This window comes from Arvicola amphibius, chromosome 10 (genome assembly GCF_903992535.2).
Source record: "Arvicola amphibius chromosome 10, mArvAmp1.2, whole genome shotgun sequence".
In the NCBI taxonomy this organism is placed as follows: domain Eukaryota; kingdom Metazoa; phylum Chordata; class Mammalia; order Rodentia; family Cricetidae; genus Arvicola; species Arvicola amphibius.
This window is the reverse complement of record NC_052056.1, coordinates 4,480,862-4,494,806: the sequence shown is the minus strand read 5'-3', so window position 1 is coordinate 4,494,806 and position 13,945 is coordinate 4,480,862. Positions and strand designations below refer to the sequence as shown.

General features: G+C 43.3%; 1 protein-coding gene across 1 annotated transcript in view; it reads left to right on the top strand.

Moving 5' to 3' along the window:
• Positions 1–13,061, top strand: part of Morc3 (MORC family CW-type zinc finger 3) — a 47,708-nt gene extending 34,647 nt beyond the window's left edge. Inside the window, 7 exon segments of the mRNA XM_038345195.2 lie at positions 1,621–1,743; positions 1,865–1,939; positions 3,262–3,307; positions 4,558–4,718; positions 7,134–8,013; positions 10,508–10,665; positions 11,808–13,061. Of these exon segments, the coding sequence (XP_038201123.1) occupies positions 1,621–1,743; positions 1,865–1,939; positions 3,262–3,307; positions 4,558–4,718; positions 7,134–8,013; positions 10,508–10,665; positions 11,808–11,961 (1,597 nt within the window). The 3' untranslated portion in view covers positions 11,962–13,061.
• Positions 13,062–13,945: the final 884 nt, after the last annotated feature.

Genomic DNA, 13,945 nt, shown 5'->3' with positions numbered 1-13,945 from the left:
TCTATACAGACCTCCAAACATCTATGGTTAACTAGTAGCTAGCTCCATCCTCTGATCTTCCAGCCAGCTTTATTTGTTAGAGTACAAACAAAATATAACCACACGTAGCACATACTGCTAATTCTGTAAATGAACAGTGAGTAAGATCCCTCCCTATGTAGTGAGAGGCAACATAATCAAGGTACCGTGCCTGTGCCTTTGAAAGCATAAAAACTTTGTCTGGATTTGGAAAGGTAACAGTAATCTTAGGAAACAAGGGTTATTGGATTAGTTTCATCTCTTAAAACTTTGTAAGCCTTAAGTTCATTTGAGGTTTTATGTTAACAGGACCTTGTTTATACAGAGTACTTGTTCTGCCTCTAAGCCCTGGGCCTACTCCTGGGCAAGCATCTTACTGATCTATAATTCAGCTTTTGTGGCTTGCAACAAGGACTCTCTAAGGTTATTCTGACTTTGCCTCCCAAGTGCTAGGATGAAAGGTGTTTGCCCCATGCTCATACCCACTGTTTAAAAACTGTATTGAAAAGGTGAGGGAGGGCACAGAGAGATAGCTCAAGCAATAAGGTACTTGCTGGCAAGTGTGAGTATCTTAGTTTGATCCTAGAACCCAGGTGAAATTGCTGGGCATGGGGACATGCACTTGTAATCCTTGCCTACAGGGCCAGCGAGAGAACTGCCTCAAAAAAATAGAATGGATGGTGTTGCTAAAGAAAGACACTGGAGGTTGACCTCTGGCTTCTACAGTCACATGTGCACACACAAACATACACAGGCAAATGTTATTGTGAGTCAGATGTGTGATCAGCACTCAGTGGGCCAAGAGTAGAGGATGAAGAACTTGAAGACAGCTGGGCATGGTGACATGCACCTTTAATTTCAGTATACAGGATGCTGAGGTAGGTAGATCTCTGAGTTAAGGCCACCCTGGTCTACATGCTTTGAAGTCAGTCTAGAGTTGAAACCCTGTCTCAAACAAAGAGAAAATCTTATGTCTAATGCGTCTTATAGTTTTTTATTTTCTTTTACGTAAGTATATTTGTGTTTGGCTTACAAGTATGTGCTGAGACCTGTACCCGGGTCCTCTAGAAGAAAGCAAGTACTCTTATCCAATGAGTTATCTCTCTAGATGGCTGTATACACCTCTCCCTAAGACAATCTCCCCCCACATTTTTATACCTCATCTTTCAAAACAGGGTTTCTCTATAGCCCTGGCTTTCCTGGAACTTAGTCTGTAGACCAGGCTGACCTCTGCCACCCAAGTACTGGGATTAGAAGTGCGCCCTACCACCATCTTCTCCCTCCCATCCCCCCACCCCTGCCCGCCCTCTTTAAAGCAGGACCTCACTATAGCCCTGGGTGGCCAGGAACTTAATAGACATCCTTTTACTTTTTAAGGGCTAGGATTAAAGAAAACATTTGTTCTATTAAAATTGGTATGTGACCTTAACCTCTTGAAAGTTGCCAGCATTTAAAAACTTAATTATACATTAAATACAGTTTTATCACATACTTTTGAGGATTGGAAATAAGCAGATATTTAGTATGGAAGCAATACAGAAAATAAATGAAATACTTGAGTCTATAATTCCATTTTAATATTTTGTTCTTGTTTTGTTAAAGGAAGCGCCCTGATCAGACATGGGTTCAGTGTGATGCTTGTCTAAAATGGCGAAAATTACCAGATGGAATAGATCAGCTTCCAGAGAAATGGTATTGCTACAATAACCCTGACCCACAGTTCAGGTACCATATGTTGGTCATGCCCTTCCTGGAAAGGCAGAAAGCACTGTTGGAGGTGTTTGGACAGGACTGTTAATGTGTTATTCTTGTGTGATCTTTGTTTTTCCTTCTTTGTTTGATCTAGAAATTGTGACGTTCCAGAAGAACCTGAAGATGAGGATTTAGTACATCCCACTTACGAAAAAACCTACAAAAAGACGTGAGTGCTATCTGAATGTGGTGAGAAATGAGCCCGTCATGTCCGGCACAGGTGTGATAGGGGGTGTAGTGAGCACAGCAGTGCTGCTTCTGGGGCAGCGTGTGCTGTGGGGCCGTGTTTACTGACCTGCATTCATTGCTGTCCTGAGAGTTGAGCTGTAGTAGATGAGCTGTTCAGAAGCACGCCTGTTACGAGCCTACGTCTTGACAGAAAAGGTGGCTACAGTAACAAGGAGAGTTGATGACCTGGGTTCAGAGAGATGGCTCAGAGGTTAAAAAGCTCTTCTAGAGGATCCAGATTTGAGTCTTAGACCCATGTGGGAGCTCATAGCCACCTGGAACTCCAGTCTTAGGGTACCCAACATCCTCTTCTGGCTTCCTTGGGCAGTGCACACGTGTGGAGCACAGGCATACATGCAGACAGAGCATCTCTACATAACAGGTGAAGTCTATCTGTAAAAGGCACTGTCCTGTGTTAGGAGCTCAAAGGAGAGTTGCTTCTGACTTGGGGAGGCAGATACAATGTGGACCAGTAAGTTTTGTGAAGGGGGTCATTTCTGAATCAATCTTTCCAGTGTGGTAAGGGTGTATGTGCGTGACTAGGGATAAACAGGAAATGGAGGTGGGATAGGGAACAGGAGGGCTGCAGTGATAAACTGGACATGAGGGCTGAGACCTTTCATGTGTCTGTTGTGTGTCTGTATGTGCACATGGAGGCCACAGGCCAGTGTCAGCTGTCCTCCTCATTTGCTCTGCTTCTGTTTTGAGAAGGTGCTACTATGTAGCCCCTTCCTGCCTAGAACTTTATATATAGACCAGGCTGTACTCAGACTCACAGAAATCTTCCTGCCTCCACCACCCAAGTACTAGGATTAAAGGTATGCACCACTGCACCAGGCTCTCCCATTTTCTCTTTTGAGGCTGAGTTTCTAACTAGCTGGAACTCATTATTGAGCTTGACTTGCCAGCCACTGAATGCCAGGGATCCTTCAGGCCCCACGTTCGCAACCCTGGAGTTAGATGTGTTGTCATGCCCAGCTTTTATGTGGACTCTAGGGCATTCGAACTTGGTTTCTCAGTTTTGCTCGGCAGGCACCACAACCCTTCCCTGAGATTTTTTTTTTTTTAATTAAAGGAGAGAATGCGGGGGGATGGGTACTCCATAGTCAAATGTTCACCACTGATTATAACAAAATTGAAAGTAAGTTAATTGTAGATATTTGAATAACTTGGTAGTGAAATAGATACATCATTTGAAATTGGGATTGTGAAGTAATAATAGGGTAGATATCAAGATGTTAATTTCTCATCTTTGTTTTAAAGCAGCAAGGAGAAATACAAGATCAGACAACTGGAAATGATCACTCCGGTAATGAATCCTTCCATTTTATATCTGTCTTAATTTTTAGAAGCACATGGTTTAACTGATACAGAATTCTATAAGTTTTGAACTTTTATAACCAATTGAAAGGAGCCTGTTGAATTTAGCCTTTTTTTTTCCTTTGGTACCCATTCTTGCTCTTTTCCCCAAGTCTTCCTAGCCCAACAGCTTCTTTAGACTGTCCAGTTAATATTTAGTGGAGTATTATCCAAGTAAGGCCACCTTTTACAAATCTTGTCAGAAACTCAGAATTGCTGAAATGAAGAAACTAATGTCTGTGATATGCACAACCATAAATGGGACGTGAATATCATACCCATTTCTCAAGGGCTCAGGAAACGTCAAGGGAGAGGTGGTGGGGAGACTGTGAGCCCAGAGGACAGGAGGAGAGGAGTGCATGAGAGCTGTGTCTCACGAGGTCAGACTAGACTGCAGCATCCCGCCTGAAGGGGAGGGGCCGTATCACCGTCAATGGTGCTAGGGAAAAGTCAGCTTTTTTTTCTTTCTGTGTACATTGGTTTTCCTGCATGTGTGTCCACACGAGGGTGTCAGATTTCTTCATTCCCTTTAACATTGTCACAGTGGGTCTGGAGATGGCTCAGTTGGCCAGGTGTATTCTGTGCAAGCATGAGGAACTGAGTGCTTGGAAGGCTGAAACAGGTGGATCCCAGCCATTCCAGCCAGATGGGCAAGCTTCAGGCTCAGTGAGACCCTATATCAAGACATGAAGTGGAGAATGAGGGAGGAAGACAGCCAGCATTGGCCTCTGCCCTCACAAGCTTGAGTCCGCATGTGCGCACACAACCAAACATGGACAGACATACAAACAATAAGATGTGAAACCATGCTACCCTTGTAGCAGGCTGGATCAGTTCACTAATTCATTCACCCATTTCTGGTTAGCAAAAGAAACACATATGGGTCTGAAGAAATGGCTTGGCAGTTAGAGGAGCACCGCTTGTTCTTCCAGAGGTTCTGAGTTCAATTCTCAGCCAAAGCATGGTGGCTCACAACCATCTGTAATGAGATCGGGGGCCCTCTTCTGGCGCAAAGGCATACATGCAGGCAGAGCCCTGTGTACATAATAAATAAACCTTAAAGAAAAGAAAAAAATCCACATGCTTAGGATATGTCTCAGTATCTTCTGGGGTGAAAGCAAAACTGATTGTATGTATCTTGTGTTTGGTAACTTTTACATTAAAATAGTCCTTTAAGATCCTTCTTTTTCCCTCCAACAGATTAATCCTGAGTTATTTCTTCCAACAAATGTTCCGAGTCAGAGCTTCTCCCCTGTGAAGGAGAGTGTTTCAAGACCGCATCTTTCGGAAGTCGGGGGCTCCTTTGCCGCGAGGCTCATGAGTAACCTTGTTTCACCTCAGTCTGAGCCCGAGACCAGCGGGTCAGTGGTGGCTCCTCTGCAGCACCAATGCAGCTCTAAGAGGTTACAGTTCACATCAGTGTGAAAAGTTTAAGGATTCTCCCTACTTCTTCAACCACATATTTAAGTTAGCTAGAAATCGTTAGCTAGGAGTTACAATAACACATGAGCACTCAGGAAGTGGAGGATCACGAGTTCAAGCCCATGTTCACTTGTGGAGCGTTTGAGGCCAGCCTTAAGACTATTGTTTGCGGAGAGAAAACAAGATTTTACATGCACATGGGTGGGTGTGTATAATGTACTATGTGGTTTGATCAGATCTCTACCTCTTGCTGGGTTGGTGGCAGAAGCCTATAATTCCAGCTTCTAGGATAACCAAATTTAGTTCAAGGTCTGCTTGGAGTTACAGGGTGAGAGTTCTGGGCCTTTATACCACCCATCTCAAAGCAAGAAGCATGGGAGACCCAGGGTTGTAGTTTAGTGGTGGGAGTACCTCCCTATTGTGCACAAGGCATAGAAATCATACCCTGTTGGTACACTTCAGTTAGCAAGTGTAGTTAGCAAGAAGCAGAACTACAGAAGCCAAAATATGACGTTTGTATATTTGGAGACTTTCCTGGACCCTGGAACTGTGGACCTGGTCTTTGATGGATGAGGTCTTTTGTTCCTGTTTTGGCACGTGTTGGGCCTGTATGCTGGGTTTAAGTTTAGAATGGTGCCTCTAACATGGTGTCAGTTGTGCTAAGGTCTAGGGGCTGTTAACAGTATGTAGTATAGAAGTCACTGCCTTTATAATGACCAGTGCCCATCTTAGTTATTTATTCTGTCCTTCCCTGACATAAGTGGCATAAGACAGAGGGTCTAGAGATGGTTCACCAGCAAGAGCACTAGCTACCCATGCAGTATCTGTATCTCTAGTCTCGGGAATCTGGTGTTCCCTGCTGGCCTCCCTGGGTATAGCATTCAGACAAAACACAAAACAGTTTTTTTGTTTTTTGAGACAGGGTTTGTTTGTGTTAACCATCCTGGCTGTTCTGGAACTTGCTCTGTAGCAGGCTGGCCTGGAACTCACAGAGATCCATCTGCTTCCTTCTTAAACAGCAAGTACTCTTACTTCCTACGCTATCTCCCCAGCCTGAAGACTAATTTGGGAGAATCATTTTATGTGAAATTGACTTGGGCCAGCAGGCTCTCTATCCTTCAGTGATGGGGTCCTAAGTGGGAGGTGGACAGCAGATGAGAAGGTGAATGAGCTAAGGAAAACTAGGGTCAGAAGATCTTGCACAAGCTATGCCTTATGTCAAGCAAGCACATAAGTCAGTACAGCATCTTATGTACAGGATTTCCTGAAAGGGGGAGCAGGACGGCAGAAACTATCATACAGTGGGAAAAAGTTAGCAGGAAGCTAGTTAACAGTATTAAACAAGGGGAACGCACACAGATTGAGCACACAGCTGCCTGGACTGATGGCCATAGCCCTGTGCAGTGGGAAGAGTTGGGTACCCAGGATCCATAGCCCCCTAGGGCCAGGGCCCCAGGCTATTACTGGCTCTGCCACACTCATTACTGATTTTAGATAAGGAATTTCATTCCTTCTCGATGTTTCAGGGAAAATCTTGGATCAGACTAACTCTCAAAATGAAATAATAGAGAATACTGTTTGCCTTTGATCATTGAGAAAAAGGATGGTCAAGTGAAAATGAAAATGTCATTGTCATTCCCTCACAGTTCCAAGAAGGGAAGAAGGGCCATGAGGGGCTGGCATTGTTTGGGGCTTGTATTTATTATAGTGCTTGGAAACCACATGTGAAGATACTCTAAAGAGATCTCAATAGTTAGCTGGGTGTGGTGGGCCACACCTTTAATCCCTGCACTGAGGAGGCAGAGGCCAGCCTGGTATACAGAGTGAGTTCCAGGACAGCTAGGACTGTTACACACAGAAACCCTGTTCCAAAAGAGAGAGAGAGAGGGAAAGGGAGAGGGAGAAGGAGAGGGGAGAGAGGAGATCTTAATAGTTAATTATTTCCTAGTAGAAAAAGGAGAAAGTAATGTTAGAACTGAATGGTGTGATTTTGAAGAAATCAACCTAAGTATTAGGATTTTAAGATAATTAGAGTTGTTACAATGCCTTTGTTAGCACAGTGACCTCAAGGTCTCGGAAGACTGAGAATGAAGAAGTCATACCTCCCTGGGATAGATCTGAGGGTGTGTAGCTGGTCCTATTTCTGCCTGTTCTGCCAAGATGTCAGGGTCCCAGCCGCACATTTCCATCACCATGGGATCTCCTGATGCCGTACTTTCCTTGCCGTGATGGACTATACCCTCAAACTGAGCCAGATGAGCCCTTCCTTCACTAATGCTTGTCAGCAGGAAGAGTTGTCTTCTCTCATGCCCACGCCTTACAAACTCACATTTTCTGTATACAATTTCTTCCAGCCTGAAACGGAGACTCCGTACTTGCTCCTCAATTCTGAATGTGAAGACACGGAGATTAAGTAATCCTCCATTTGAAAATTCATCTTACAGAAATGATGATGATGAAGATGTCATCATTTTAGAAGAAAATAGTACCCCCAAACCTTCAGTAGATCACGATATTGAAGTTAAATCAGAACAGAGCCACATTGAACAAAGTGGTGTTCAGGTTGAACTTGTCGGCAGTCCTGAAGCTTGTGCCCAGGCCAGTTCAACAAGCACCTCCACTTCCAGGTGTGATCAGGGCACTGCTGCCTCCACTCAGACTGAAGTCCCAGGCTTAGTTGTTAAAAAGGAAGAAAGTGTTGAAGATGAGGTGGGTGTAGCGAACAACACAGTGACGCTGCCCGCCTGTGTGAATGCCGGAGCCGAGGTTCAGGAAACCTCGGATAGGTCAGCAGATGATGCTGGCCGTCAGCTACAGGAACTGAGAAGTGAGCTGCTTTCGGTCACACAAGAAAGAGACGATTACAAGAGACAGTGTCACGTGTATACTGAGGAGATAAAAGTCTTACAGCAGAGGATACTAGAGATGAACGACAAATGCATGAAGAAGGAGACTTGCCACCAATCTACTGAGACCGACGCTGTGTTCTTAGTTGAAAGCATTAATGGTAAATCTGAAAGCCCAGACCACGGAGGATCTCAGTATCAGCAAGCTCTGGAGGAGATAGAAAGGCTGAAGAAGCAGTGCAGCGCTCTGCAGCAGGTGAAGACCGAGTGCAGCCAGTGCTCCGCTAGCGAGAGTAAAAGAGAAATGGACGAGATGGCTGTGCAGCTGGACGACGTGTTCAGACAGCTGGACAAGTGCATTGTGGAGCGGGACCAGTACAAGAGTGAGGTAAGCTGCAAACGCGGTCACCATCCAACATGTGGTAGAATAATTGTGTTTATTGAATAACTCTTACTCCTTTGGTTTTGAAATGAGGGGTGGGCCTCCTGGCAGAACAGAGGGATATGGAGAAGCATTTTGATAAGTTCAGATCCCCACCACCTACCTAAAAACCCAGTGGGTATGGCAGCTTACCCAGGAATTGCAAGCTCTAACGTTATCAAGAGATGCTGCCTCAGCCGGGCAGTGGTGGCACACGCCTTTAATCCCAGCACTTGGGAGGCAGAGGCAGGCGGATCTCTGAGTTCGAGGCCAGCCTGGTCTACAAGAGCTAGTTCCAGGACAGGCTCTAGAAACTACAGGGAAACCCTGTCTCAAAAAACCAAAAAAAAAAAAAAAAAAAGAGATGCTGCCTCAGTAAATGAAAGCAGAGTCAGTAATCAAGGAAGATGCCAGATGTCTGCCTTAAGCCTCCGTCTGTGAGGGCGTGTGCGCACGCACGCGCACACACACACCAATAATCAAATAAACGTATGGATAAATGAATGCTACACATTAAATCAGGTGTGGTGGTAAATACCTGTAGTCCCAGCACTTGCGACATGGAGTCAAATATCAGGAGTTCCAGGTCTTCCTTGCTGCATTGTAAGTTTGAGGCTAGCCTGTGCTCCTTGACTGAACGCATGCGCGCACACACACACACAAACACATACACCACCAGTATAACAGGGTTGAGAGTACTAGAAAACAACGTGCAATGGCTAGGTATGGTGGCATGTAAAACCAGTACACCTCAGTTTATGGAGGGAACTTCTGTGTGCAAGCAACATGATAAAGTCCAAATAAAATGACGACTCCTCAGTTCAAACACAGGCTCCTTGTATGTTGTTGGTGTACTTCTTACTGTGCAGTTGTGATCTGAGACAGCGCGGAGTCAACCGGTGGCACCTGTGTCTTCCAGACTCCAGGAAAGCAGAGTTTATGTTCTCCAGGCTTATTGGGGCCTGGAAAATGCAGTTACTGAGGGGTTTTCTTCTGAGGAAAGAGAAAAATATTAGCTATTGGGATATGAATGGTAGTCTGTGTATATGCCCTGCTTCAAATTTCCAGAGTATTTTTTAAAAGTAATTATTTATTTATTATGTATACAATATTATGTCTGTGTATGACCGCAGGCCAGAAGAGGGCACCAGACTCCGTTACAGATGGTTGTGAGCCACCATGTGGATGACTGGAAATTGAACTCAGGACCTTTGGAAGAGCAGGCAATGCTCTTAACCTCTGAGCTATCTCTCCAGCCCCAAATTTCCTAACTATTTTATCTTTAAGATAGGGTCTTATGTAGCCTTGGCTGTCCTGGAACTTGATGTGTAGACCAGGCTGGCCTCAAACTCAGAGATCCACTTGTCTCTGCCTTCTAATCACTGTTATTAAAGTTGTATGTCACTACATCCAGTGTAAAGTTAGGGCTTTAGTTTTACTTTATATTTTATGTTGTATAGGTGTTAACCTGCATTTGTGTCTGTACCTTGTGAGCTCCTGGTGCCCATGAAGGGGGTAGGCTCACCTGGACGGAGACTGCAGATAGTTGTGGGATCCTCTGGAAGAGCAGCCAGTGCTCTTAACCAGTGCACCACTGCCCTATATGCGCTCTGAATGATAAATTTTCTTGTGTTAAATGATAAAACATAAGCAAGTGTGGTTTTTTGTTGTATTTTTTGTTTGTTTGTTTTTGTTTTTTTGATTTTGTTTTTGTTCTTTTTAGAGACAGGGTTTACCTGTGTAACAGTCCTAGCTGTCCTGGAACTACCTCATGTAGACCAGGCTGGCCTTGAACTCACAGGGATTCCCCTGTGCTGGGATTAAAGGCGTGCACCACCACCCCCCAGCCAGGACATAAGCAAGTTAATGCAAGCTTTTATTGTAGCTTTAATTATATTAAGTAGATGAAATGAGAGCCTTTTCTTTCTTTCTTTTTTTTTTTTAATATTTATTTATTTATTATGTATACAATATTCTGTCTGTGTGTATGTCTGCAGGCCAGAAGAGGGCACCAGACCTAATTACAGATGGTTGTGAGCCACCATGTGGTTGCCGGGAATTGAACTCAGGACCTTTGGAAGAGCAGGCAGTGCTCTTAACCTCTGAGCCATCTCTCCAGCCCCCATGAGAGCCTTTTCAAACGACAGCATTAACATCTTGATGTTTCCCTTGTCTAGTGTCCACTTACAGTGTGTAATTAACACTTCACCACCACAGCATGATAGAGAAGTGAATCTCAGTAAATGAGACTTGTCTGATGGAAGTTAACTGAGTGCTCAGTGGTAGATTTCCCTATATCCCTAGCCCTTAAAGAAAAGAAAGACAAACATGGCTGGGGTGTATGTGTACTTAATGTGTTTCAGCAGTTGGTAGTTTCATCCGTGGTTTTTTTACATTTCTTATCTTAAACTTGGACTGCATTTTTAAAATTTTATGCTTATGAAAATTTATTTTTCATCAGGTTCATTTATTGGAAATAGAGAAATCCCATGTCCGTTCTCAGTGTGAAGAACTCAAAACTGAGATTGAACAGTTGAAGTCTACAAGTCAGCAGGCAGTAGCAGATGTTTCAACCTCGAGCAATGCCGAGGAATCCAGCAGTTGTGTGGATGGGGAAAGGTACTGGAACTGTCACCACCAACACTACCTACCTCTGTGTGCACATGCGCAGTAGACACTGTTTGCAGACGTCACTGACAGGCATTGTGGTCCCAGCAGAGCTTCTCATACGGAAGGTTAAGAAAAGGAACATTGTAGAAAATGGTTTGGGTTTTTGGGTAAAAAAATGAAAACTGGGCTGAATCTTTGAGAATGGGGTGCATTTCACCATGACATAGGACTCTATCTACTAAAAGTGGCCCAGGACATGTCTTTAGCACATCCTCTTCACTGAGAAATCAGTGGATATTTGTTTGGGCTTTTGTTTATCTTGTGGAAGTGATGAGTTTTGTTCTTTTTGATACAGGATTTCTGCTATCTACTACATAGGTGCTGGAAACTGAACACAGGTCCTCTGTAAGAGCTACAAGTCTAAACAATAAATTATTACCCTATTGTCTTCTGTGACTGAAAGCAAAAGGGAGTAAAAGGGTTTGTTTGGTTTATGCTTCCAGGTCATAATCTTTCATAGAGGGGAGTCAGAGCTTGAGGCAGGAAGTGAGACAGAAGGTGATGCTGGCTTCTGTTCTGACTCGTGTCCTTTAGACACTCGTACAGACTGGCCTGAACTGTCGAAGCTTCTCTCTCACCTGGGCTGCGGCAGTCTAACAGTTAAGTCTGCTAGGACACATTTAGAGAAATCTCACAGTTTAACAAAGCCTGCTTAACATTCAAACCACAGTTTTGAATACTTATTTGGCCACAGAATTTTTTTCCTAACATAATTAAAGAACAATTCAGTTTATTTTCCTCAAAGGGAAGGTGGAATTCAAAGTTCCATGTTTTAGTTCTTAGTGTTCTTATCAGCATATTTCTGCCTTCCTAGATGACAGCAAGTTGGAAATAATATCTAATTTGTGTTTTTCTAGTCCAGGTTGTCTCAAGAGCCATTAGTTTTATGAAACATTCTACTTGGATTTAGCCTAGCATTTGATGAATCAACTGGTTAATTAGGTTCAGTTTTTGAGGGAAGTTGCACTTTTCTTTTTATTCTGTATCATTCCACAGAGATTTTTTTTTATTTTCACTTAATTTTTAAGCCCATTAAGAGAAGTCATTTATATTGCAACACTCACCTAACCCATTACTGCTTGTATTTGCAGCCTCAAACTTCGTTCTCTTCGCGTCAATGTAGGACAGCTGCTGGCTATGATTGTGCCTGATCTGGATCTTCAGCAAGTCAATTACGACGTTGATGTCGTGGATGAGATCCTAGGGCAGGTGGTGGAGCAGATGAGCGAGATCAGCAGTACTTAATTAAGGCGCAGACGTGGGTACGGCTTCACGATGGCCGCAGACTGAAGAGCCACATCTTCACTGTATTCTATGCATTCTAGTGTCGCAGTCTCTGTGGACACTTTGGAAATAACCTGTGACTGGCTGGTATCGAGCAGCTTAATGGCTTCTGTTAGCTTCTGTTCCGAATATAAATATTTGTATTGAGCCCACACATATTTTTTTATCGCCCTAGAGACTGGTGTTTTTCACCACAAGGTTTTCAGGTTGTTCCTACGGTTTGTGCAATTTTTCTGGCTCCCTAAAATGTATTTTTCTCAAAATTGAGGGCTGTGCCATAATGTAAATGGATACGTTGTTACTGTTGTTTCTTTAAATGAGCATAATGTGGTGACCCTCCTGATGAGGTCTGCTTCTGTGGGAACTCGGGAAACTCCTGTCTCTGATTAACTTGCTCATGGGGAGAGGAAAGACAAAGCTAGCTTCATTTTGCCTGGCTTTTTCTTGAGCTGAGATTGCTAGTCATTAAGTAAAAAGTATTTTCCAGGACAAAGGAAAGATCTTTAAAGTGTTAAAAATATCCAGTGACTACCATGTTTACTTAGAAGCCCATTTTTGGCTGTTGATTCAGCATAAAGTGGGTGCAATAATTATTTGAGATTTCTTTTTGTGAAATTTCCTGTATAGCCTTTGTAGGGTTACTGCAGGTCAATGTGAGCTGAGAAGGCGGTCTTTCTCAAACAGCACTGCACATCTTTTACTCTATTATGAATGTAAGTGGTTTTATCCTGGAGTAATCACAAACGAGCCTGGGATTATAGTGTCACATGCCGTAAAATATGCTTTTACTGGTCTCAAGTTTTGTGCAATCGGAAAAGAGGAGATGGCCTTTTATTACATATGTAACTGTATATAATTAAAAATCATATTTTCCACAACTAAAATGTGTTTATTTTTTCCAAAGTTTTATTATTGCTATTTATTTTAAGTTTTGTTTCTGAAAATTTAGTACATATTCATTTTGTGTATGTGATTAGTTATATACATCTGTTGTATACAGCATTGAGTTTTTATGTATATTACCTTCTGGAAATTGCAAATAAATGAAGTTTTTGTTTTTATTTGCTTAGTAAAGGTGATAGTTATTTTTGGTGTCAAGCTGATTTTCTCTTCAGTTGTATTAAGTGTATTTAATGACATCCTCTCAAATGCTTTTGAAGAAACTGTGTTAACTTCAGATATTTAAGCGCATATCCACTGAGCCCTCAGTTGCCCTAGTTTACTGTATTAATTCTAAGCTGTGCTCTGGTAAGACTTTCCTTTTAGTAACACCAGGCTCATTGCTCTTGAAGGTGAAGTTTTGTGATTAAGAAGAAAGACTTGGTATTCGCAAATGTCCTAGGGATGAGTCTGGGCCCTGTGCGCTACCACTGAGCCACCTCCCAGCCTCACATGAACGCTGTTGTGCAAATCATTCATCCTGCCTGAATGACAGCACCGTTGTAAGTCGTGGGAGCTCTGTGAATGTCTGAGGTGTGTACAAGGGCTCTTGGGAGATGCCCTTGAACATGTGTTTGATATGGCCATGATGTGACTTAATGAGAAATCACAGAGTTCCTAAATGGGTTGCTTGTAAAGCTGGCTCTTTGCAATGTTTTCTTATCTTCACCCTTTAACAAAAGAGGCCGAATCGCATGGGATTAGAGGAGCGGTCTAATAGCACAGGGACTGATAAAGCTAGCCAGAGCAATGTGGAGTCTCACACCAGCCGCTTTAGTTGGCTAAGGCTGCACATGAGTGGATGCTGAGACCACCCAGAGTAGGAGTGATGTGGCGAGTCACTGTGTCCTTCTGTGCCTGGTTCCTCTGACAGCACCCATGATCTCCCATGTTTTGATTTTTACACTTCTGTCCTTGAATGGTCCAGGCCTGTTCAGCCTCCTAACATCGTCGCACGAGGTTGTCATCCATGGTACTCACACACAAGAACCAAGCAGTTGAGTAA